The 24,803-nt window shown below is 42.8% G+C and overlaps 1 protein-coding gene and 1 non-coding gene across 10 annotated transcripts in view; one reads left to right on the top strand and one right to left on the bottom strand.

The window, feature by feature from the left end:
• Nucleotides 1-5,390: 5,390 nt before the first annotated feature.
• Nucleotides 5,391-5,452, bottom strand: LOC112440555 (U7 small nuclear RNA). The gene has a single exon (XR_003028588.1). It is a non-coding gene; the product is annotated as a U7 small nuclear RNA (small nuclear RNA).
• A 161-nt stretch (nt 5,453-5,613) lies between these two features.
• Nucleotides 5,614-24,803, top strand: part of RBM28 (RNA binding motif protein 28) — a 123,912-nt gene continuing 104,722 nt past the window's right edge. For 5 of the 9 annotated variants that reach the window (XM_055115371.2, XM_055115369.2, XM_055115374.2 and 2 more), the window contains exons 1-12: nt 5,626-5,857; nt 6,841-6,963; nt 9,720-9,878; nt 10,190-10,284; nt 10,710-10,785; nt 11,169-11,261; nt 12,307-12,378; nt 13,469-13,670; nt 13,838-13,974; nt 16,154-16,226; nt 18,590-18,699; nt 23,622-23,695. In XM_055115371.2, coding sequence (XP_054971346.1) covers nt 5,740-5,857; nt 6,841-6,963; nt 9,720-9,878; nt 10,190-10,284; nt 10,710-10,785; nt 11,169-11,261; nt 12,307-12,378; nt 13,469-13,670; nt 13,838-13,974; nt 16,154-16,226; nt 18,590-18,699; nt 23,622-23,695 — 1,332 coding nt within the window. In that variant the 5' untranslated portion in view covers nt 5,626-5,739. Of the gene's footprint in view, nt 5,858-6,840; nt 6,964-9,719; nt 9,879-10,189; nt 10,285-10,709; nt 10,786-11,168; nt 11,262-12,306; nt 12,379-13,468; nt 13,671-13,837; nt 13,975-16,153; nt 16,227-18,589; nt 18,700-23,621; nt 23,696-24,803 lie in introns of all 9 variants that reach the window. The other 4 variants (XM_034964917.3, XM_003806043.4, XM_055115372.2 and 1 more) reach the window with 3 other exon arrangements.

The following is a 24,803-nucleotide window of genomic DNA, read 5'->3' as shown; positions in this document are numbered from 1 at the left end:
TTGAAAACAAAAATCTGACAGTGTTTTGGCAGCTGTCCTGCATATCACAGGGAGACCTGCAGGAGCATACACACTAGGCTCAAAGTGGAAGCACAGGAACCTCGTGATTTTTTTCTTCCAACTTTGCCCATCAGCTCCTGGGGACTGGAAGGGAGGCTTGGGAGCCAAGAGGGAAGCAGGCAGGGAAGCCAGGAGAGGGTAGAGCCCTCGGCCAGACCAGGTCCAATGCAGGAGTGGAAGAATTCAAGCACTACTCTCCTTGCAGATGAACATCTGTCTTGGCTGAGAGGAGCGTCCAGGGCCTGGGACCTCAGATGGAGGAGGAGAATCAGTTGTGTTTGGAGGAGAGAGAGAATCATAGTGGGGAAGAGAAATGGGAGGGAGGTGGTGCTGGTGCGGTGGAGGGATGGGACTAGAATGGTTTTGATTGCGTCTCCTCCATCACCTGGCTCAGAAATTCTTGCTGCATCCTCACTCTGGGCTGAGGCCCAGAGAACTGCCAACCTCCTAATTACAGGCATTTCTCACTGGTGTCGTAGTGGCTGCAGTGGGCCCAGCATCAGAGTTGCTTTGTGTCATGCAAGGAGTGTTGCTGCTCCGCGAAACTGCTCCCTTTCTTTCCCACTCACTCTTCTATCTGCCTCTCATCTGCCTCTGCTCACACTCAGCTCCTCGATGCCATCTCTTCCTCACACTGGTCCTTGCCAGCTCCTGTCTCTCTCACTCACTCTCCCCAGCAAGGGTCCTTGGGTTCATGCACACACTTCCCAAAAGAGCAGTCCAAGCCCTGAATACCCCAGCCAGTCTCTCTGTTGGCCTGTCTATTGGTCTCTCTCTCTCTCTCTCACACACACACACACACACACACACACACACACACACACTTCTGCACATACACTCCTTTTCTGTGTGGCAGCTCTAAATGGAGTTGGGGGGAGGCAGGAGGGAGTTGAGGGAATACAGCTCGGTGTTCACCAGCTCCAACACTTCTTTGATTTTCCTCAGCAAGGATAACCTCAGCCCTTTTACTTCATAAAGAGGCCAAGATTTTGTTTAGAGGACCCTTTCCTTTTGTCTCATGCCTCATCCCTTACCCAGAGTGGGTTTCCCAGGAAGAATCCAGGTAGATCCTAATGCCTACACCCTTCAGTTCCAAGTCTTGGTATTGTGGGGACTGAAAGACAAACTCACATTCATTCATTTATTCATTCATTCAATCTCTTAAAGAATATTTACTGAATGCCTATGACGTACTAGGTGCTGGGAATAGACAGGTGAACGAGGTAGACACCAGCCATGAATTTATGAAATTGAAAGCCTGTTGGGGGAAGGCAGATGTTAAACAACTAATGACATAAATAATCACAATAGCATAAGTAATTAATTATAGTTGTGACAAGTGCTAAGGCCAAGAACTATTCTGTATTATAAGAAGGTTTAGCTTGCCAGGGGGAGTGGAGCTAGAGGGATGGGATCTGGAAGAGGCTGGTTGAGAACAGCCCAGGCCTCTCTTACTTCCTTTCCTGGCTCCTGCACAGTGATGGATGAGGAGGAGGCCAGCAGTTTATTTCCCCTGGAAGCCACATTGCTGGTGTGATGCAGGGTAGCACAGCGCCTGCTATTTAATAAAGATTGCTGCATGTGTCTTGGGTAGATGGATGAGCAAATATTCCTGAGGAAAGAACCATTGCCTGCCCTGATAGAAATGGATTGGAGGGGATTGGGCTGAGAGACAGATCGGGGAACCAGGTCTGAACCGTGGGGAGGGTAGAAAGGGTCAGCTGCACTGTTGTCCTCCCAGAAGGGCACAGAACCCTGCACTGTGGGTGGCTGCTGCCCCCTGATGGGCATAGAGACACAGTTAGATTTGTCCTAAATTAAGGAAGATTTGGATCAGAGCTATTTAAAACTTAGCATTTGTGGAGGGTCTCACAAAGGAATATTGGAACAATCTTCTCAGGATTGTTTTCCTTGTACAGACTACAGCCAGGACTAGGAAGGCTTCCCCTTAGCTGGGGTTCTGAAGCTCACAATTTAATCTTTGGGGGTGGAATTTTAATTCCTAAGGTGATAGGAGTGGGCAGGAGGGAAGGAGAAGGAAGAGGAGGATGTGGAGTCCCAAACCAACTTTGTTACATGATCCATCCCATTGCCTTTGTCTGTTTGTTTCTCTTTATCCTGGATAGGATTAACATAGTAGCCTTAAAAATCTGTTTTGTATTTCAAAGCTTCCTTTCCTGAGTAATATTTTTAAATTTATTTTTAAATTTTTATTGTTATTGTTTTGAGATGGGGTCTCACTCTGTCACCCAGGCTGCAGTGCAGTGGCGCGATAGCTCACTGCAACCTCCGCCTCCCCAGGTCAAGCGATCCTCCCACCTCAGCCTCAGAGTAGCTGAGACCACAGGCGCATGCCACCACACCCAGCTAATATTTTGTACTTTCGGTAGAGACGGAGTTTCATCATGTTTCTGAGGCTGGTCTCGAACTCCCAACCTCAGGTGATCCGCCCGCCTTGGCCTCCCAAAGTGCTGGGATTACAGGCATGAGCCACCACACCGGGCCTACAAGGCATTTTTTTTTTTTTGTCTGACTTTCTGGAGGGCCAAAGAATGATAACATCTGCTTATTGTGAGAGGGTTCTGAGAAAGTTAGCCAAACCTTTAGCAGAAAAATACCTAGGGGAAACCTTCAACAGAGAGGGCCCTCCTCCATCACAGTGCTCTTGCTCACTCCTCTCATCAAACAAGGGCAATTTTTCAAGAGTGTTAATGGGAAACCATTAGGCATCCACCTTAAGGTCCTATTTTGGCTCCTTCTGACTTAGTTTTGTTTCCTAATCTTAAAAAATCTTTAAGGGGCTCACATTTTTCTTCAATTATATATATATATAGAGAGAGAGAGAGAGAGAGAAAGAGACTGCATTGACATGCTTAAATTCCAAAGACTTTAAGTTCTTTAGAGATGGACTAAGTGGCTGGTATCATTGCTTACAAATATGTTTTGAACTTGATGGAGCTAATGTTGAAAAATAAAGTTTAGGCTGGGTATGGTGGCTCATGCCTGTTATCCCAGCACTTTGGGAGGCCGATGACGGCTGATCACCTGAGGTCAGGAGTTCAAGACCAGCCTGGCCAAGTTGGTGAAACTCTGTCTTTACTGAAAATACAAAAATTAGCCAGGCATGGTGGTGGGTGCCTGTAATCTCAGCTACTCAGGAGGCTGAGGCAGGAGAATTGCTTGAACCTAGGAGGTGTAGGTTGCAGTGAACCGAGATCGCACCACTGCATTCCAGCCTGGGTGACAGAGTGAGACTCTGCTCAGAAAAAAAGAAAAATAAACTTGTATTTTATTTTCAGAAGTCTCGAACTCCTGAGCGCCAGTGATCTACCCATCTTGATCTCCCAAAGTGAGTTATATATTTTTTTGAGATGGAGTCTTCCTTTGTTGCCCAGGCTGGAGTGCAGTGGTGCAATCTCTGCTCACTGCAACCTCTGCCTCCTGAGTTCAAGCGATTCTCCTGCCTCAGCCTCCCGAGTAGCTGGGATTACAGGCATGTGCCACCATGCCCGGCTACTTTTTGTATTTTTAGTAGAGACGGGGTTTCACCATGTTGGCCAGGCTGGTCTCGAACCCTTGATCTGGTGATCCACCCACCTCGGCCTCCCAAAGTGCTGGGATTACAGGCGTGAGCCACCGCTCCTGGCCGTGAGTTGTATTTTTAAAAAATAATCGTGAAGTTTTATTTTAAGCATAGATTACTTACTTCGAACTAGAGCTCCATAAATGTGATGTTTAGTGTCCCCCTAATCTCCACTCCCATCACTATCAACCAGTCGTCTAGCCATCCAAAATGTATTGAAAGTGAATGGGGCTTGAGGAGATCATGAAACTTAATTTTCACCATAGTGCCTTATAAAAGGTACTAAAACTGTACAGTTTTTGAGTTTTCTATCTGCCATGTTACTATCATTTAAAAGTAATGATTTGTCTGGGCTCAGTGGCTCACGCCTATAATCCCAACACTTTGGGAGGCCGCAGTGGGAGGATTGGTTTATCCCAGGAGTTCAAGACTAGCCTGGGCAACACAGGGAGAACTGTCTGTACAAAAAAATAAATAAATTGGCCAGGCATAGTGGTACACACTTGTGGTCCTAGCTTCTCAGGAGGCTGAGGTGGCAGTATTGCTTGAGCCCAGGAGATCAAGGCTGCAGTGAGCCATGATGGTGCCACTGCACCCCAAGTTGGGTGACAGAGCAAGAGTCTGCTAAAAAAAAAAATTATTTAAAAAACAGCCTTGGGTACTTTTTTTTGAGCTAGTTGTTCTGCAAGGTGTAGCTCTCTTGCACCTATTCAGGTCCTGAGCCCAGTGGCATGGCAAACACTCTCTGTGTTCCAGAACCAGGAGCACCCAGATCTCCTAGCCAATTAAGAGCTCTCAGCTTTGGGTCTGTCTGATGAGCTGACTTGAGACAAAGATCTTCTGTTTCTAGGAGGACCTGGGTTCTAGGTCTCTGTGTATAAGTTGGATGTTATGTTTGCTTTGAGTGTGTTTGATGTGGTCCTGCAGTGTGTGTGCTGTGATTTATTTGTAAGAATTTTTGGACTAATAGTCTTCCCAGCCAGGTGTGGTGGTTCACACCTATAATCCTAGCATTTTAGGAGGCTAAGGGGGGCTAATTGAGCTCAGGAGTTTGAGACCAGCCTGGGCAACATGGTGAAACCCCGTCTCTACAAAAAATACAAAAATTAGCCGGGTGTGGTGGTGCACCTGTAGTTCCAGCTACTCAGGAGGCTGAGGCAGGAGGACTGCTTGAACCTGGGAGGTCGAGGCTGCAGTAAGCCGAGATCGTGCCAGTGCACTCCGGCCTGGTTGATAAAGTGAGGCCCTGTCAAAAAAAAAAAAAAATCTGTTTCCACCATTAGACTGTAATCTCTATGAGGGCAGGGACCCTGTCATTTCTTTGCTCACCAGTTTTATCCCTAATGCTTGGCTCATAGTTGGAGCTCAGTATATATTTACTGAAAGAATAATTGTGTACGATCTGTGTCTATGTGTATTTTAGTAGCTACAATTTGTTTGTGAGGCTGAGGTGACAGACAGCTGATGTTCTCCGAAAATGAGAATCGTCCGAATGATGTATATGATATATCTATGTCTACGTCTTAGTGTTCCGGTTGTGTTTTATGCACGTAATCTGGGAATTTGTGGAGGCGCTTCAGAAAATATCAAACACCCACAGTATATCAGATCCTGAGTTACGCCCGGGGCAAAAACGACTTCTTCTGCCTGTCCTGCTAACTTTGGGGAGGATCTGGAGGTGAGATTTTTAAACAGGGTAGAAATTATTTATTTTTATTTTGTATATTAAGAAAAAAAATTACTTTTTGGAGGCCTTCCGGCAAAAACCAGAAAGCCTGCTAGGCAAATTCTAAAAAAGCTGTAACACTAGGGTAGAAATTATTGATGCCAAGTTTACACAAAAGTGGCGAAGGCGATGCTAGGGCAGGGGGCGGAGCCCCGCTCCAGAAGCTACGCCCCGGGGCGCCATTATTTTTTCATTCCGGAACCTTTTATCCCCCTCCCGACCATGTTTTCCTCCGGTCTCTTTTGAGCAACGAGCACTTCCGGAATCTCTCGGCGTGTGAGCTTGGTTGTCCTACCAAAGCCAGCCTCTCGGCTCGCGTGCGCCGGCCTAGTTTGCTCGCGTCCTCACGCGCTTTGGGTTTCCCGGTCTCATGGCCGGCCTGACCTTATTTGTGGGCCGCCTCCCGCCCTCGGCCCGCAGTGAGCAGCTGGAGGAACTGTTCAGTCAGGTGGGGCCGGTGAAGCAGTGCTTCGTGGTGACTGAAAAAGGTAGGGGCGGGGCGGTCGAGGATAGGGCTGGGGTTTCCTGCGATCGAGGGCACCTTCCCAAACTTCAGGGAGCCGTATCATTCTTTACCCGCCCCGAAGAGAAGGGACAGGGAACTGAGTTTCTTTTCCAAACGGATTCTGCTTTAGATGCGTTCACAGGGGTCAGTTTATGAAGGGCAAAGCATTCCCTTACGTTTCTATAGCGCTTTCTGTTGATTATGCGCGCTAAAAATGAAAATAGTTAACTAGAGCATCAGTGAGACTTATTGAGGGTCACCTGATTGGCAGGTACAGTGATCAGTTTGATACAGGTTATCTCATTTAATTTTCTCAGCAATCTTACCGGATGGAGAGTCTTAATGTCATTTTACAGACAGGAATCCGGGATTTAGGGGAATTTAGTAACTTTAAGTTTGTACGGCTGTTAAGTAGTGGACCCCCGATTTGATCCTCAGACCTGGACATCTTAGCCAGGATGCTATCCACGTGTTCATTCATTTATTCAGCAAATACTTAATACCTACTGTGTGCCAGGAAGTGTTGTAGGTCCTGGGGATGCAGCAGTGCACAACACCAAACCAAAAAAATCTTTGATTTTATGTCTTCAAAGTGGGGAAGAGAGCCAATAAACAAGCCAACCGTGAAAATGATGTCAAATGCTAAGGAGAAAAATAAGCCAGGGAAAGGGGTTAGGAAGTCTATGTGCATGTGTGTAGTGGGGAGAGGGGGTGAAGAGTGGCAATATAGATAGGGTGGCCAGAGAAGGACGGACTGAGGTGAGAGAGTGAACACATGCCTCTCCGGAGGAAGAACAATTCAGGAAGAGAAAACAGCAAGCTCAAAGGTACTGAAACAGAGGTGTTTTTGGTATATTGGAGGAGTAGTAAGGAGGACAGGGTGACTGGATTGAAGTGAGTAAAGGGAAGAGAATTAGGAGATGAGATCTAGAGTAGCAGATCATGTAAGATTTTTTTTTTTTTTAGAGACTGCGTCTTGCTCTGTCGCCCAGGCTGGAGTGCAGTGCCACGATCTCCGCTCACTGCAACCTCTGCCTCCCGGTTCAACCCATTCTCCTGCCTCAGCCTCCCAAGTAGCTGGGATTACAGGCGAGTGGCACTACACCTGGCTAATTTTTGTATTTTTAGTAGAGACGGGGTTTCTCTATGTTGGCCAGGGTTGTCTGGAACTCCAGACCTCAGGTGATCCGCCCGCCTCATGTAGGATGTTATAGACCATTGCAAGGACTTTGGCTTTTACTCAGAGATAGGAAGCCACTGATTTTAAGCAGAGAGCAGTAAGTGTGATCTGGCATTCGTTTTGAAAGATTCTCTCTCTGGCTGGTGTGTTGCGAATAGACTGTTGGAGAATAGGACAAAAGCTTATATACTTAAAATAGGGACCGAAAGTGCTGTACAGTAATGTTTATTAAACTGCAGATTATTACCTATTAGTGGGTCTTGAGTGGGTCATGACTAGAGTTTGTTTTGTTGTGTTTTAGAAACAGGGTCTTGCTCTGTCAACCGAGGTTGGAGTGCAGTGGTGCGATCACAGCTCAATGTAACCTTAAACTCCTGGGCTCAAGCAATCCTCCTACTTCAGCCTCCCAAGTAGCTATGACTACAGACATGCTTCACCATGCCTGACCAATTTTTGAATATTTTTTGTAGAGACAGGGTCTCACTGCGTTGTCCAGGCTGGTTTCAAATGATCCTCCCGCCTTGGCCTCCCAAAGCACTGGGATTACAGGCATGTGCCACCACGCCTGGCCTAGAGTTCTTAAAAAATTAAATAGTATAGGAGTACATCCATATATGGTAAAGGATAAGTATTTGTAAAACTTTTAAGTTTTAAATAAAGAATATATGTATGTACTGGGTTCCAGTGTAAGTAGCATTCCGTACCCAGGTGGTTGTATTCCAGGGAAGAATAGGCCATTGAATGGGAGTTCTCCTTTGAGTCCTCAGAATATAGGCTACATGCAATCTTACCTTAAACCTTGTGTACTTGGTCTAAATCCTTAAAAATCTCTTACTTCCTTTTAAAAAACTATGCACTTTCCTATCCAGACAGCTGAGATGTACTGGAAAGAGTGCTGCACTCAGTGAAACGGGAGGGAGGGTATGTGGAATGAAGTCTTCCTCAATAGCAGTGCATGTCACTTCACCTCTTTAAGATGGGAATAATTTCACAGGGTTGTCAGGGACTCTAAATGTATGTGAGCATGCTTTATGCAGACATGTAAAATGTGTGGTATTTACTGTATGTCCTTTCATTTGGGTGTCAAACTCCTTTACATTTCAGCTGCTTTACTTTTGGTTGTACTGATCAGGAGGGCTATGAATTTTCTTGTGCTCATTTTCTGAAAGGTGAGTGGGCAGCTTTTATGATAAGGAGTTCAAGAGAAGAGAAAAATTGATGTTATGTTGCTTTAACCAGTTTATGTAGATCAGTGTCCTGTGTCAAAGGGCTTATACCCTGAAGGAGATTCAAATGCAGTGGAAAGAGAAGCAGAGCATATGAACTATGTGTCCTTTTCAGGTAAAGGCAGACTTCTTGATCTGTCCTTTTCCTTTTTGATGCAATAAATTATTTAAAATTTTACTATACAAAATGTTAAACCGAAAAGGGCAAAGGTGGGTTACAGTTGATATTTGTAGTTTTCATCTCCTTGGTCCTAATATTATTCTTTGTGGAGTCCTATGGAAGAACATGGGGGCTGGTGAGGAGGAGTTAATTCAGCTACTAACACCCTGTGTGACATTAACCAATTCACTTACTGTCTTCCATCTCAAATTACTTACTTGGAAAGAAGGGGTGATAATATTTGCTTTACCTATTTTGAGGTGTTCTAAAGATAAAATGAGACAAGAATGCACAGCTGCTTTGGAAAGGTTTAATTTGATATCGACAGCTAAGGCGTTGGTAATAGTGGTCATAACATCTGCAGTCTTTCTGAGCAGTATTTATTGTTTGAGGTTCTTTTGTCTGGGCCTCAGGCATTTATTGCTGATCTATTTTGAGGAGTAACTGCATTATTGTGTTCTGATTTTTGAAGCTACCATACTGTCTTAATTCATTTTCTGTTGCTTATAAGAGAATACTTGAAACTAGGTACTTTGTAAAGAAAAATTTATTTCTTAAGTTCTGGAGGCTGAGAAGTCCAAAGTTTAGTGGCTGTATCTGGTGAGAGCCTTCTTGTTGGTGGGGACTCTGCAAAATGCCCAGACAGTGCAGGGTGTCATGGCGAGGGGGCTGAGCATGCTAATGTGCTTGCTCAGGTCTCTCTTCCTCTTCTTATAAAGCCCCCAGCTCCACTCTCATGATAGCCCATTAATCTATTAACCCATTAATCCATAAATTGATTAATCCATTCCTGAAGACAGAGTCCTCTGATCCAGTCACCTCTTAAAGACTCCATCTTTCAATACTGCTACATTGGGGATTAAGTTTCCAACACATGAAATTTGGGGGACACATTCAAACCATAGCATATACTTACCTTTCCTGCCTTCTTTGGTGATGTTTTGTTCTTTTTGATGTTGAGTTCTTTGAGGGCCTCATATGTCATGGATTCTGTTTTCTTGGGATTATCAAGAAAGGGGGAAGAAGAGGAGCTAACAGCAAAGACACTAAATTAAAAGAGGAGGAAGGCTAACAGTTTCTAAGCAAAGTGGGGAGGGAACCACTGATACCACCCTTGTTTCTCGCCCTCCTGAGACTTTTGGCAAACTGATAGCAAGATGGGTTGGCAGTATATCCTCTAGCTTAGGCTTTGAGGATTTACTCATTTAGTGCTCTTGGCTTATGATTCTCTCTCCTTTTCACACTGCCCCTCCACTCCCTCCCCACTCCATTATTCCAGGGAGTAAGGCATGTCGAGGCTTTGGCTATGTCACTTTTTCAATGCTGGAAGATGTTCAGAGGGCCCTCAAGGAGATTACCACCTTTGAAGGTTGCAAGATCAACGTGACTGTTGCCAAGAAAAAACTGAGGAACAAGACAAAGGAAAAGGGGAAAAATGGTGAGTTTCTAGTAATTGAAGGAAGTTTTTCTCCCAGGGTGAGGAGGAGCACTATGAAAATGAAAGAGGGAGGCATGGAGGTAGCTTCTAGAACTTAAAGCTTTTTGCATTTCTTTTTGATCTCCAAAATCATCCAGTGTATTGTGATACTCATTTTAGTTCTTTGGAAAAATCTGGTATTCCTTGGTATTATTGCCACACTTAACCCTGTGGTAAATGCCATCTGTCGCCAGTAGCTTTTTTTTCTGTGATGTTCTGGCGTAGAAGTGGGTGATTTTCGAGTACTTATTCCATTACCTCTTATTTTTTAGAAAACTCAGAGTGCCCAAAGAAGGAGCCGAAGGCTAAAAAAGCCAAAGTGGCAGATAAGAAAGCCAGATTAATTATTCGGAACCTGAGCTTTAAGGTAAGTGAGAGAGAAAATGAACATTGCATGTTTTGAAGGCTTTTAGAGCCAAGATGTGATCATTAGTAGAACTCCTCACCAAGATGGTATAATTGGGCTTAATTCCTTCTGGGAATCAACCTTACCCCTGTTGAATTCAGAAAGTGGGCCTGTGTAATAAGGGCACTAAGTGTGAAGCTGCTTTCCTTTTTGGGGAAACTACTACTGAGAAAGAAAAGGTAGAAAAAGCTCTCAGACGTCTGTGTTTTTGCCTCTTAGGTACAAAGTAAAATGTCTTCTATTTAGAAACATTTGATGTCCTAGTATCAAAAATAAAAAAAAGTAAACATTCATGTTTTTCATAATTAATGAATTTAGTAGTTGATGTTTTATGTTAATTTGCTGTGATTGTATTTCTCTTTTTCTTTCTTCACTTTTGGCTTCAGTGTTCAGAAGATGACTTGAAGACAGTATTTGCTCAATTTGGAGCTGTCCTGGAAGTAAATATCCCTAGGAAACCAGGTACTAATAAACCTTCACTTGGTGTGGATTACGTTAGTTAACATATTACCCTTGAACAAACATATATGATATATATGAAGTATTTGGCACAGTGCTTCACATCTAATGAAAACCCAAATAATGGTTTTATTCCCCTGATGATATTTTCTGTTGGATCAGAATTAGTTTTAGAAGGCGAGTTAGTTTGAGAAAGTGTTTTGCTCTCCCCAAGTCCAAGTCAGAGTATACTCAGTAAGAAGATGTAAGCAATTGCTTTGGGGAAGGGGCTGACCTGCTGGCAGAATTTGGGCCATCTTGTGGGCCTGAATTGCAGTAATTTACTTCTTAGTATTCTGGCTACCTCCTGCTGCCTCTCACTTCTTTCTTTGTGCATTTGCACACAGATGGGAAGATGCGCGGTTTTGGTTTTGTTCAGTTCAAAAACCTCCTAGAAGCAGGTAAAGCTCTCAAAGGCATGAACATGAAAGAGATAAAAGGTAAGCTTTCTATACCCATATCATTGACCCAGATATTTCTGGTGTTTTGGTGAATTAGTGTAGTAACCCACTTTCTGCATTTTCAAAAGATGTTTGCATTATTAAGAGTCTCATTGCTAATACGGTAGCTATTTAGGTGAAATACTCTAGAACTTGATCTTGGGGTTAAACTTGAAAGAACCCTTGCCAGTATTCTTTCTTTTATCTGGTGAGAGTGTCCTTTTAAATCCCTAGTGAAAAATGTCCCTGAGATAATTGCTGATAGATGCAGGTTGGTATCTAGGTTCCTCCTTGGTTATATCACTGTTCAGCATCTGTGGGCTATTTATTAAACTGACTGTGACTTACATATTGACTTATCAAGTACTGTGCCTAAAGAAGTTATTGCCGGCCAGGTGCGGTGGCTCACACCTGTAATCCTAGCACTTTGGGAGGCCGAGGAGGCAGGTGGATCACCTGAGGTCAGGAGTTCAAGACCAGCCTGGTCAACATGGCGAAACCCTGTCTCTACTGAAAATACAAAAATTAGCCAGGTGTGGTGGTGCATGCTTGTAATCCCAGCTACTCAAGAGGCTGAGGCAGGAGAATCGCTTGAACCTGCGGAGGTTGCAGTGAACTGAGATGTAACCACTGCACTCCAGCCTGGGCGACAGAGCGAGACTCTGTCTCAAAAAAAAAAAAAAAAGAAGTTATTGCCGTAGAGATGTCCTAGCTTCCAGGTAGGGTGCAGATGATTCCAGAATGCCTGTTTTGATTCCTGATAGTCTAACTGGAAACATAGTTCTAATTCTTTATTTTTTTACTCCATCTTATCCCAGGTGTGGTGGCTATGTAGAAAGGCAAAATTTCTGTTCATTGATAAAAAGGTTAAGGGTTAAAAGGAGTAGGCAGTGACTAGGAGCTTTATTTTAAGACCAGCATTCCCTGAATTGGCAGTTTCTTTGTCTCCACTGGTTCCATTATTGTCTGTGATGACTAGGGGTCATTTACGGAGGTAGGGTTTTTAAAAGGAGAGCCTTTCTGATGCCACTTTTCTGCTTGACAGGCCGGACAGTGGCTGTGGATTGGGCCGTGGCAAAGGATAAATATAAAGATACACAGTCTGTTTCTGCTATAGGTAAGATGTGGTAGTGTTGGGTGAGTAGGGGCGTTGTATAACCTGGGTGAGAGTATTGAAACAACTCCTGTGTTCATGATAAAAGTGTAAGAAAAAGGCTGGGTGCAGTGGCTCTTGCCTGTAATTCCAGCACTTTGGGTGGATTGCTTGCAGTCAGGAGTTTGAGACCAGCGCCTGGCCAACATGCAAAACCCCATCTCTACTAAAAATACAAAAATTAGCTGGGCTTGGTCGTGGGCACCTGTCATCCCACCTGCTTGGGAGGCTGAGGCAGGTTCTTGAACCTGGGAGGCAGAGGTTGCAGTGAGCCGAGATCACCCCACTGCACTCCAGCCTGGGCAACAAAACGAGACTTCGTCTCAAAAAAAAAGTGTAAGAGAACCTGCTTATCAGAGTAAGACTATTGTGGAAGATTAACCAAAAGAATGAGACTGGGCTTTCAGGGAAAACTCTGAATTCCTGCTGGCTCAGAAGTGAGTCCAGGTCTGTTTGTCAATTCATATTGTACCATTTGGTGCTCTGGTCCCAAAACCTAGGCTCTTTTGAGTCTAAGCCCCTTCCTGGGAGTGGCTGTGAGTGAGCCTGAGTTCATTGTCCCCTTTACTTGCTGTTGTTTCCAGGCTGTGCATAACAGGAGTGATGGAACATTAAGAATAGAGAAACTTAAAACTTGAGGTTTATTTAGAAAACAATTGGCTGGTAAGCCACCAGGGTCTCAGAGAATAGAATGCACTGAGATTAAAGTTCATGGCTTGGCTTTGCCCCCTAGTGAGCATTTTGCTGGCTATGATGTACGAATGGTAGACTGCTTGGAGAGGCTCAGTTGCCACTTCTTTCAGTCTGGGCCAGATGAACCTTCAGACTGATGAATGGGACAAACTCTAAAGGAATCTGGGTGTTGAGAGTTTTGTTTATTTCTGTTTTTGCTTTTTCTTTTCTTTATACTTTCTCCTGTTATATGCAGTAAGAAAAATATACGAAACTCTGTAAAACCGATGAAACCAAGAACTTGGAGTGTTGGTTACTTTTGTTAAAATAACATTGTTTTGGATATTAAATGAATTCCTACTTTCTTTACCTCCCTCCATAGGTGAGGAAAAGAGCCATGAATCTAAACATCAGGAATCAGTTAAAAAGAAGGGCAGGGAGGAAGAGGATATGGAAGAGGAAGAAAACGATGATGATGACGATGATGATGATGAAGAAGATGGGGTTTTTGATGATGAAGATGAAGATGAAGAGGAAGAGAATATAGAATCAAAGGTGACCAAGCCTGTGCAAATTCAGAAGAGGTAAGCAGCTCATCCTGTTCTGAGACAGCAGAGGAAGATTCAAGATTGTCTCCGAGAGGAAAAATTCTCCTTTTTCTGCCTGCATCATTGCAAAATTGACATGTGTAATGAAATTGAATAGGCCCTCTGTCAGCCCACCTCCTTAGTTCTGATCTGTGCCATTGCAGAGCAGTCAAGAGACCAGCCCCTGCAAAAAGCAGTGATCATTCTGAGGAGGACAGTGACCTAGAGGAAAGCGATAGTATTGATGATGGAGAGGAACTGGCTCAGAGTGATACCAGCACTGAGGAGCAAGAGGATAAAGGTTTGTTTGGATTTTCATAAATGTCTTTAGACTTTAAAAAAGTTACTGAAGTTACGGAAATGAGCATCAGTTCTGCTTAGATCTCTTTTTAAATAGGACTCTAAGGTGTTCTATCAAATTTATGTTTAAATGCTGAAAAGGAAACCTTTATACTCCTTTCTTCCAAAGGTTTTTTTGTTGTTTCCTTTTTGTTTGTTTTGTTTTTTAAGTGAGTTTTGGAGTGGTGTTTGAGGGTTAAGATTCTTAGGGAATTGAAAACCTAGCTTAATGCTGAGGTTCTACCTCTCTCTGGATTGTCCAACTTGATTGAATAACCAGGTAAACAGCATCTTATACAGATAATATAGATGAAACAGATGATATAACCATCTCAACATCAAGCTAGATTTTAAACAACTCCTTGGAGTTGAGATGGGGATAAAGAACTGTTTAGTCAGTTTGGACTGACATAACAAAATACCATAAACTGGGTGGCTTAAACAGCAGAAACTTATTTTCTCACAGCTCTAGAGGCTAGAAGTCCCAGGTGCCAGCTGATTCATTTTGGGTGCAGCTCTCTTCCTAGCTTGCAGACTGCTGCCTTCTCGCTATGTGCTTGCATGGCCTTTTCTTTGTGCGCTTGACGAGGGGAGAGAGAGAACAAGTAACAGTGAACTCTGGTCTCTCTTTTCTTACAAGCACAGCAATCCTATCAGATTAGGGCCCAACCTTAAGACCTCATTTAGCTAGCCTCAGTTACCTCCCTAAAGTCTCTGTCTCCAAATACAATTATATTTGGGGTTAGGGCTTCAATGTATGAATTTTGGGGGAACACAGTGCATTCCATAACAAGGACCTCTTTGAACATGTTGTAAAACTTTAGCCAATCCTTATTGCTACCTTTATTGAGAATAAATTCAACTTGTTTACTGAGGAAGGCAGGTCATTACAGAATGAGAAATGGCTAATAACTGGTTCTTTGATTTGTCTGGGTGGAGATTTTTATTTCAGCTGTTTTTATTCTGATTCCATTTCAGTAAGTCTGACATGTTGGTTTGACCATATAAGAAATCTGAGGAAATAAGCTTTTTCTGTGAGGAGAGAATGGTATACACCTTAGAATCAAAGAAGCTTCTACACTGAAGGGACTCTGAGATCCTGTATTCTACAACCCACAGTCAGCTGTCTCATGCCATTCTTTCACCTAAAAAACTTATAGGACAGATAAATGATAATGATAAAAAGTTAAAACACAACACAGAAGAGTGTAATACACAAAGTAAAAGTTTCTCACCAATCCTAACAATTCCCTGAAGTAATCACTGTTGTTTCTTGTGCATCCTTCCAGATATTTTCTTTGTATGTATAAGCTTATATGTCTGTTCTTGAAAACAAACAGTGAGTCTCCCTTATACCCAGATCCTCAGCTTCTTAGGGAACTTCCCCAGAGACAATCAAGGTTATTTGTTTCTTGTGTATCTATAGATATTTTCATACATTTATAAGCAAAATGCACACATATACACACACATACACATTCAAAATGTAGTGTATTTTATAATTTCTGTGTGATTGTATGTGTATGTTTTTTCCTCAAAGTTTCCTATGTCCTATACAGTATTTCCAGAAAGTTTACACTGTCATAGTAGTATATGGAAATGTCTTTTTCCCATACCCTTACCACATTGGATTCCATCAGTCTTTTTGATTTTGCAATCTGTTGGTGAAAAATAGTATCTCATTTCTTGTGCTATGTTTTCTTTAATTAAGAGCGAGTTTGAACATCTTTTCATATACTTAGCATGTCCTTTGTCTATTTTTATTTTTATTTATTTATTTTTTTTGAGACTTTGTTTCGCTCTTGTCACCGTGGCTGGAGTGCAATGGCTCAATCTTGGCTCACTGCAACCTCCACCTCCCAGGTTCAAGGGATTCTCCTGCCTCAGCCTCCTGAGTAGCTGGGACTATAGGCCCCTGCTACGACGCCTGGCTAATTTTTGTATTTTTAGTAGAGACAGGGTTTTGCCATGTTGGCCAGGCTGGTCTCGAACTCCTGACCTCAGGTGATCAGCCCGCCTCGGCTTTTCAAAGTGGCATGAGCCACTGCGCCAGGCCGATCTTTATGTACTTAAGAAGTTAGCTCTTTGTCATGTGGCTTACACTAATCTCTTTCAGTTTGTTGTTTTTCTTTTTACCTTAGCTGTGCAAGTCTCAAACAAAAAGAAGAGGAAATTACCCTCTGATGTGAATGAAGGGAAAACTGTTTTTATCAGGTATGTCTTTCTGCCTCCAGAATTGCTTTTGCGTGGTCTTCATAGATCTCTCTTCCTTCTTCTTCTCTTTTTGGCACTAGTTCTGTTACCTAGCCCAGAAATTAGATCAAGCACATCTGGTCCCAGGAACATACTAAACAATGAGAAATGTAGGACAATCAGAACTATAACACAGAAGACAGATAGCATGGGTCCTGACATCACGTTTTCATTTAGATTTCATGCTTTGTAATTGGGTTGGCATCATTTGGAAGAAATCAGTTCAACTGTTAGAAACATCTTGCTTCCGGCCTTTGTTTTAGGGGGAGTGCTGGAGAGGATTGACGCTGCTTGTCTCAAATGATTTCTGTCTTTATGCCTAACTTATCTTCTGATGCAGTGTCCAGAATAAAGTAAGGCATCTCATCTGTTTCCAGGAAAACTAGGTGGGAGTGGGGGTGGCGATAGGCTTTATTTCGTGTTGCTGTTGTGTTTTAGCTCTACTGACTGCAATAGATTGCTGCTTTTATGAGGTCAGGATGTCTTCAGTATACCTCAGGCCTGCCTTCTAGTCCTTAAGTACCAGTGTACTAGGGTCATTTGCATCCGATTTTAGAGGTATATATTTTATCTTCTTGTACAATCTTTTAGAATTATTTTCTTGGGTGCGGTGGCTCAGGCCTGTAATCTCAGCACCGTGGGAGGCTGAGGCAGATGGATCACTTGGGGGCAATTCGAGACCAGCCTGGCCAACATGGTGAAACCCCATTTTTACTAAAAATACAAAAATTAGCCATGCATGGTGGTGCGTGCCTGTAATCCCAGCTACTCGGGAGGCCTGAGGCACGAGAATCGCTTAAAACGCAGAGGTGGAGGTTGCAGTGAGCTGGGATTGTGCCACTGCACTCCAGCCTGGGCGACAGAGCAAGACTCTGTCTTAAAAAAAAAAAAATTTGTTTTCTTATACAATTTGTGTTCATTCTAGGAAATTGATGAAATACATGAGCAAAAAGTCAAAAAAATTAACCTTAATCACTACTCAGAGAACACCTACACTACATGCCCACATCATAAAGATTCACAGAGATGAATTTATACATGCTATACTGAAGCCCATTTTCTTACCTAACTGCATGTCTTTCCATGTGTTTTAAAAATTGTATTATTTGGAACTGCCATATAAATGATTTTGTATTTGCGGAGGATCTGTCTAACAGGAAGGAAGAAATGTCACAGTGAAGAAGAAGCCTGTGACCTCAGTACTAAGGATACCATTCCTTATACACCTTTTAATAAAGAACTTAGGGAAATAAAGGGGTGGAAGAGAGAAAACCATGTCTATCTTAGATAAGGCAAATTAAAAGAAATAATGTAGCTAGGATATGTTTTATTGCAGAAAACCTTTTTTATCTGGGTTATCCATGAAATAGAATCATTCATGGGGCTATTCAGTGCATATAAGAGAAGTAAAATTACAGATACTTATTAGGGACTGTTTTGCTTACCCCTGGAAGGATTTACATAGTTGGGGAAATGAGGAATCTTTATACTGTGTTGAAATTTTAGGACAACAAAATTTCCTTCCAACATTTTTTTAATCCCATCGAGAGAAGTAAGTAGTTTTCTTTTTTTGAACTTAGTAAATTTTACTGTATTTGCTTTTGTGTTACTATTTTGAGGGATTTTTCTGACTTTAGTAAGATTTTAATTGAAACCTGGATTTAATAGCAACACAGAGGAAAAAATGACTAATTAGGAGAGATAATTTGACTTTTCTCACTAGTCTGCTGTGAGTCTTCTAGTTTGTAGTAAGAGAAATGAATTTTGGTCAATTTAAGTGAAAAAAGAGGGTTTCAGAATCAAAGTTGTCAAAGAGCAAGCCTCAGGAAGAGGGTGAAAATCTGGGCCGTTCTGGGGCCCTAGGTGATGGAGGCTGTGGGTCTTTTCTCTGGGGACACCACTTTTTTTTTTTTTTTTTTTTAAGGTATAACATAGATTCTGTAAAGTACATTAATCTAAGCATATAGCTCAGTTAAAATTTTATATGTATACATCCATGTAGCCACCACCCAGATCAAGATGTAGAAATTTCCAGCACCCCAGAAGTTTCCCTAGTGGGGGGCACCGCTGTTTAGAAATGAATCTTTACCTGCAGTTTCTGGTCTTTGTATGTGTCTGTTTACGTTTTCAGATTCCTGAGAAAGAGAACCTCATTGACAAAGGAAAGTCAGTTGGGGCCAAGGGTCACTGGGGGCCATCCCTATGTATTAGTGCTATTTCTGAACAAGGGAGAGTTGATATCTAACTCACTTACATTGTCCTGGAACATAGGATCTCACTTATGTAATTGACTTTTCTTGTGATCATCTGGTTATCTTCCATAGAAATCTGTCCTTTGACTCAGAAGAAGAAGAACTTGGGGAGCTTCTCCAACAGTTTGGAGAACTCAAATATGTCCGCATTGTCTTGCATCCAGACACAGAGCATTCTAAAGGTATGTGTTGTCAGCTGGCCAGGCCCTAAAAGGGTTGAGACCACTGCCGTGGGCACTGACTAGGTTACGAGAGCATAATGTGTGCCATTTTGAGGGGTTCACAGTCCATCCAGCCCAGGTTTCTGGGTTCTATAAAAGTACCAGGGACGCCGGGCACGCTGGCTCACGCCTGTAATCCCAGCACTTTGGGAGGCCGAGGCAGGCAGATTGCCTGAGCTCAGGAGTTTGAGACCAGCCTGGGCAACACGGTGAAACCCCGTCTCTACTAAAATACAAAAAATTAGCAGCGTGCACCTGTAGTCCCAGCTACCTGGGAGGCTGAGACAGGAAAATTGCTTGAACCCGGGAGGTGGAGGTTGCAATAAGCCGAGATCATGCCACTGCACTCCAGCCTGAGCCACAGAGCAAGACTCTTGTTTCCACGAAAAAAAAAAAAAAAAAAAAAGGACCAGGGACATCCTGGTCTTTAATGGTGTCACACTCAGCATCTTTAATGGTGCTGCCAGCCATAATTTTGTCTAAGCTTTTTAATCCCTTGCTTATTTACTTTAGGGTAATGAATTCCATTTTTGCTCTTTGCATTTCAAATGTGATAGTATCTCATAGGTACTAATCACTCCACATTGCTTGAAATTACCAGGATCTTTTTTTTTCCTGTTGCTTTTGTTAGAGGTAGAAGCTGACAGAAAAACTCTGTTGCAGTGTCAGCCTTGGGAAGGAAAACTCTATGTTGCAGGAGTGCTGCCTTAGATTTCTTTTTTTTTCCGAAAGCTATTTCTTTTGAGTTTTAAGCATTGACCATTCTTCGTTCTAGTATACTGTTGTTAGGTAAACATCTTTCCAACCCGTTCATAATCTTTGATTTCACCTATTGCAGTCATTCTCCTAAAGCACTAAGTTTTTTTTTTTTTTTTTTTTTTTTGAGACGGAGTCTCACTCTGTTGCCCAGGCTGGAGTGCAGTGGCGCCATCTCGGCTCACTGCAAGCTCCGCCTCCCGGGTTCACGCCATTCTCCTGCCTCAGCCTCCTGAGTAGCTGGGACTACAGGTGCCCACCACCGCACCCGGCTAATTTTGTGTTTGTATTTTTAGTAGAGTTGGGGCTTCACCGTGTTAGCCAGGATGGTCTCCATCTCCTGACCTTGTGATCCACCCGCCTTGGCCTCCCAAAGTGCTGGGATTACAGGCGCGCCCGGCGTTAAGTTCTTAATTTATTGTGATTCATGATTCGTTTGAGATCTAGCAAAAGCTGTGAATCCTCTCCTTAGAAAAATGGTGCTTCGGAGGCTGTGTGGGCTCTCTTGAGCCTATCCACAGCTTAAGAACCTACCTCCATTCTAAGCCTTTTTATCTTTCACATTGATAGAACCTAATCACTTTTGATTTTTACTCAGCTAAAAAAAAGTAAGACCTGGCCGGGAGCGGTGGCTCACGCCTGTAATCCCAGCACTTTGGGAGGCTGAGGCAGGCGGATCACCTGAGGTCGGGAGTTCAAGAGCAGCCTGACCAACATGGAGAAACCCCATCTCTACTAAAAATACAAAATTAGCCGGGCGTGGTGGCGCATGCCTGTAATCCCAGCTACTCGGGAGGCTGAGGCAGGAGAATTGCTTGAACCTGGGAGGGGGAGGTTGTGGTGAGCCGAGATCGTGCCACTGCACTCTAGCCTGGGCAACAAGAGCAAGACTCCGTCTCAAAAAGAAAAAAAAAAGTTTAAGACCTGGTGTGTGCCTGAAATCCCAGCTACTCAGGAGGCTGCGGGGAGCCCCGGAGTTAGAGGCTTCAGTGAGCTATGATTGCCACTGCACTCGAGACTGTGAGACAGAGCAAGACCGCCTCCATCTCTTTAAAAAAAAAAAAAAAAGATGTGAATAAGGCAGCACTGTGGAACAGAGTTAGGGATCTAATCCCAGCTATGCTACAGATAAACTGGGTGATTTTTGGCAAATCATTTAACTACCGTTGGCTTCAGGTTTTCATCTGTAAAATGAGTGGGTTTGAGTAATCACTTAAGGTACCTGCAGCTCTCATGTTTAGTTATACTACTTGGATCTTTTCCATTTCTAAAATGTTTTTAGACAATTTGAATTGCATAGAATGTTCCAAGTTAGTGGTATGATATTGCTTTACTTTGGTGGTAGTATCTTTTGTCTCTTTTTTAGTGCAGTAGTATATTGGGTTAATACTTTTAGAATGAAGCCTACAATTGACTGACTAGATATCCCTTGCGGTCTATTAATGTTAACAGAGTTCATGATCTTAATAAGCGTAGTTTTAATCATTTAAAAAAAATGTATTGTCCTTCCCTAGCTCATTAAATTTTTCTGATACCTTTTTTGCCTACTCATGCAGCCTCGTGCTGCTCCTGTAGTTTATCCCTCTCAGCATGCCATTTCACTACCTGGAAGAGCTAAGTATTAACTGCAGTCTTTTAGGGAAATGTTAAGACTGAACCCAGTACTGACTCTGGAAACTCCAATGATAAAATTCTTACCTATTCAGAGAGGAGCACCCATTTTCTTCATATTCAATCTAATTAGATTCATTTGAATCTGCCTATTAGAAACATTTTCCCCATATTTCCTTATTTGTTTCTTTCTATTGAGTATCTGTTAATGCTGTACACTATGGTAGGTGCTAGAGATATAGAAACAGATAAGAATTGTGGTCATTTTTCCTGAGGTATTCATTCTGTTTGGGAAGATGTCACCTGACTAGTGCTATGATAAAGATGTGAGTGGAGGATAGGAGGCAGGAGGGGACACAGAAGCTCCTAGATGGTGACCTTTGTGTTGGCCTGGCGCATGTGTCCTTTCAGTTAGTCTGTGCCATTCATTTTTATAGGAGGCAGAAGATCAATGCCCCCAGTAGCTCTAGGAAATATGGCAGCATCTGAGAGAATATTTAAAATTTAAAGGAATACTAAACAAAATTATGAAACTTGTATTTCTTTTTTGGAATCTACTGAAAGGTAAACTTACTTTCTTTGCTTATAAAAGTTGTTTTTTATTGACCGGGTGAGGTGGCTCACACCTGTAATCCCAGCATTTTGGGAGGCCAAGGCAGGCGGATCACCTGAGGTTGGGAGTTCGAGACCAGCTTGACCAACATGGAGAAACCCTGTCTCTACTAAAAATACAAAATTAGCTGGGCATGGAGGCACCTGCCTGTAATCTCAGCTACTTGGGAGGCTGAGGCAGAAGAGTCACTTGAACCCAGGAGGCGGAGGTTGCAGTGAGCCAAGATTGTGCCGTTAGACTCCAGCCTGGGCAACAAGAGCGAAACTCCGTCTCAAAAAAAAAAAAAATTTTTTTTTTGGTCAATAGCAGAAATAGAGATGGGTTAATTGGTCCTGCATCTAATCAAGGAAAGGCATGCCTTATGAAGATTCTAGAGTATGAGCCAAGAATTGAGCTCCTGGCTTTCTGGTTCCCTGCTATATTCATATAGTAGAGGACAGAGACTTTTACTCTGAGAAGCAGATCTGCCCGTATCTGATGCCTCCCAAGTGACTGTGTGACAGTGAGATCTGTAATTAAGTTCAGGGTTAAGTGGTTCCTGCTTTATTTTTTAGTCCTCTAATAGGTACTTCATAAGTGATGCTGAATTAAGTGTTAGGCTGGAATTTCTCTACCATTTCATGTGGATATTTCTTTTCTTTTCTTTTCTTTCTTTTTTTTGAGACAAGGTCTCGCTCTGTCACCCTGGCTGTAGTGCAGTGATCATGGCTTACTGCAGCCTTGACCTCCCGAGGTCAGGTCATCCTCCCACCTCAGCTTTCTCAGTAGCTGGGACTATAGGCATGCACCACCACACCCAGCCAATTTTTTTTTTCTTTCGTAGAGACAGGATTTGTCATGTTGCTTAGGCTCTAACTCTTGGGCTTAAGTGATCTTCCTGCCTTGGTCTCCTAAAGAGCTGGGATTACAAGTGTGAGCCACCACACCCAGCCTTCACATGGATATTTCTTATTAAGAGAGATCATGAGACTAAAGTTCTAAGAAGAATTAGAACAGATGAAGGAAGTAATAATAAAATTTCATTAAGAGCAGTGGTATCTTTGTCTTGATTATTTGGTACCTAACATAGTGCCTGTGTCATAGTGCAATATGCGTCACTTAATGATGGGGATACATTCTGCAAAGTTCATTATTTGGTGATTTTGTCATTGTGTGAATGTCATAGTGTACTTATACAAACCTAGGTGGTATGGCCTACTACACACATAGGTCATATGTGCTCCTAGGCTACAAACCTGTACAGCACAGCATGTTGTTATACTGAATGTTGTAGGCAGTTGTAACATAATGGTAAGTATTTGTGTATCTAAGTATTTCTAAACATAGAAAAGGTATAGTAAAATGCAGTATAAAAGATAAAAAATGGTACAACTGTATAGGGCAGATCCATTGTAATCTTCTGGGACCACTGTTGTATATGCAGTCTGTCACTGACCAAAACGTCCTTATGCAAGTACATGGCTGTACTTTTTTTTTTTTTTTTTTTTTTTTGAGACGGAGTCTTGCTCTGTTGCCCAGGCTGGAGTGCAGTGGCACTATCTCGGCTCGCTGCAAGCTCCACCTCCCAGGTTTACGCCATTCTCCTGCCTCAGCCTCCCAAGTAACTGGGACTACAGGTGCCCGCCACCACGCCTGGCTAATTTTTTGTATTTTTAGTAGCGACGGGGTTTCACTGTGTTGGCCAGGATGGTCTTGATCTCTTGACCTCGTGATCTGCCCACATCAGCCTCCCAAAGTTCCGGGATTAGAGGTGTGAGCCACTGCGCCCGGCTACATGGCTGTACTTAATAAATGGATGCCACCTATGCCTTCCACTCTGTGTCAGGCTGTTGCCATTTGCAATATTGTCTTTGGTTTATCTGTGGGAGTTTGGGATCTCACTGAATTGTGTCTCCTTGTGCAGGTTGTGCATTTGCCCAGTTCATGACTCAAGAAGCAGCTCAGAAATGCCTTCTAGCTGCTTCTCCAGAGAATGAGGTAAGGAAGATATTTCCTTTACCTTATAACACAGGAGGCAGTTTGGCTCTTAGGGGCAACATCTGGTATTTATACAAAGCTTTATTATTATTTTTCTTGTCAGTAATAATAAAACTAACACTTATTTAGCACTTTGTGTTAGGCACTGAACTTTACATGCATTATCTTAATCATTACATCAGCCGTTTGAGGTAGGCAGAATTATGATCTCTGCTTCATAGGTGAGGAAAAGGGGATAATAACGTATCTGATATTTGTTGCTTGCTGTTTGTGTCAGCCTCTATCCTAGACTGATAACATGAAAGACTAGGATAAGGAGGTATTAAGGTCGTCTGTGAAGTAGAGTAGATGTTTGAGAGAGAATGTGTGTGGGTGATGGAGAATTACTCCATTTGTTCTATAGTCGAGTATAATGTTATCTAATATTGCTGTTATTTCTTAAGTCCTCTTGAGTAAGTACTCTACTATTTCATTAGCTTTCTTTACAATACTAGACATTTGCCTGGTTACAGATAATTTTCCTCAGTTTGGGTCTACTTTGGGACTAATCAACTCCCAGAAAATAAATTCTTTACTGCTGACTGCCTGAAATACACATGTGGCCTTTTGCACAGCTATACTAAATATTGTGAGGCCCAGTGATCCATTTGTAGCTAGCTGAGCTGAAACATCGTAGGGCTTGGCTTCCATAGCGTAATTGATGTTTGCTGTATCCCTTTCTGTGGTGTTCTTGTCAGGTGCTTAGTTTCCAGTTTCTACTCATTATGTGTTGTTTTGTTTTTTTATTTTTTTATTTTATTTTATTTTTTTTGAGATGGAGTCTCGCTCTGTCTCCCAGGCTGGAGTGTAGTTGCGCGATGTCCGCTCACTGCAAGCTCCGTCTCCCAGGTTCATGCCATTCTCCTGCCTCAGCCTCCTGAGTAGGATTACAGGCGCACACCACCATGCCCGGCTAATTTTTGTATTTTTAGTAGAGACGAGGTTTCACCATGTTGGCCAGGCTGACCTTGAACTCCTGACCTCAGGTGATCCACCTGCCTCAGCCTCCCAAAGTGCTAGGTTTACAGGTGTGAGCCACTGTGCCCGGCCATTATGTGTTTTAAGAAAG

The sequence above is a fragment of the Pan paniscus genome, chromosome 6, assembly GCF_029289425.2.
Source record: "Pan paniscus chromosome 6, NHGRI_mPanPan1-v2.0_pri, whole genome shotgun sequence".
Taxonomy (NCBI): domain Eukaryota; kingdom Metazoa; phylum Chordata; class Mammalia; order Primates; family Hominidae; genus Pan; species Pan paniscus.
This window is presented reverse-complemented; position numbering and strand designations above follow the sequence as displayed.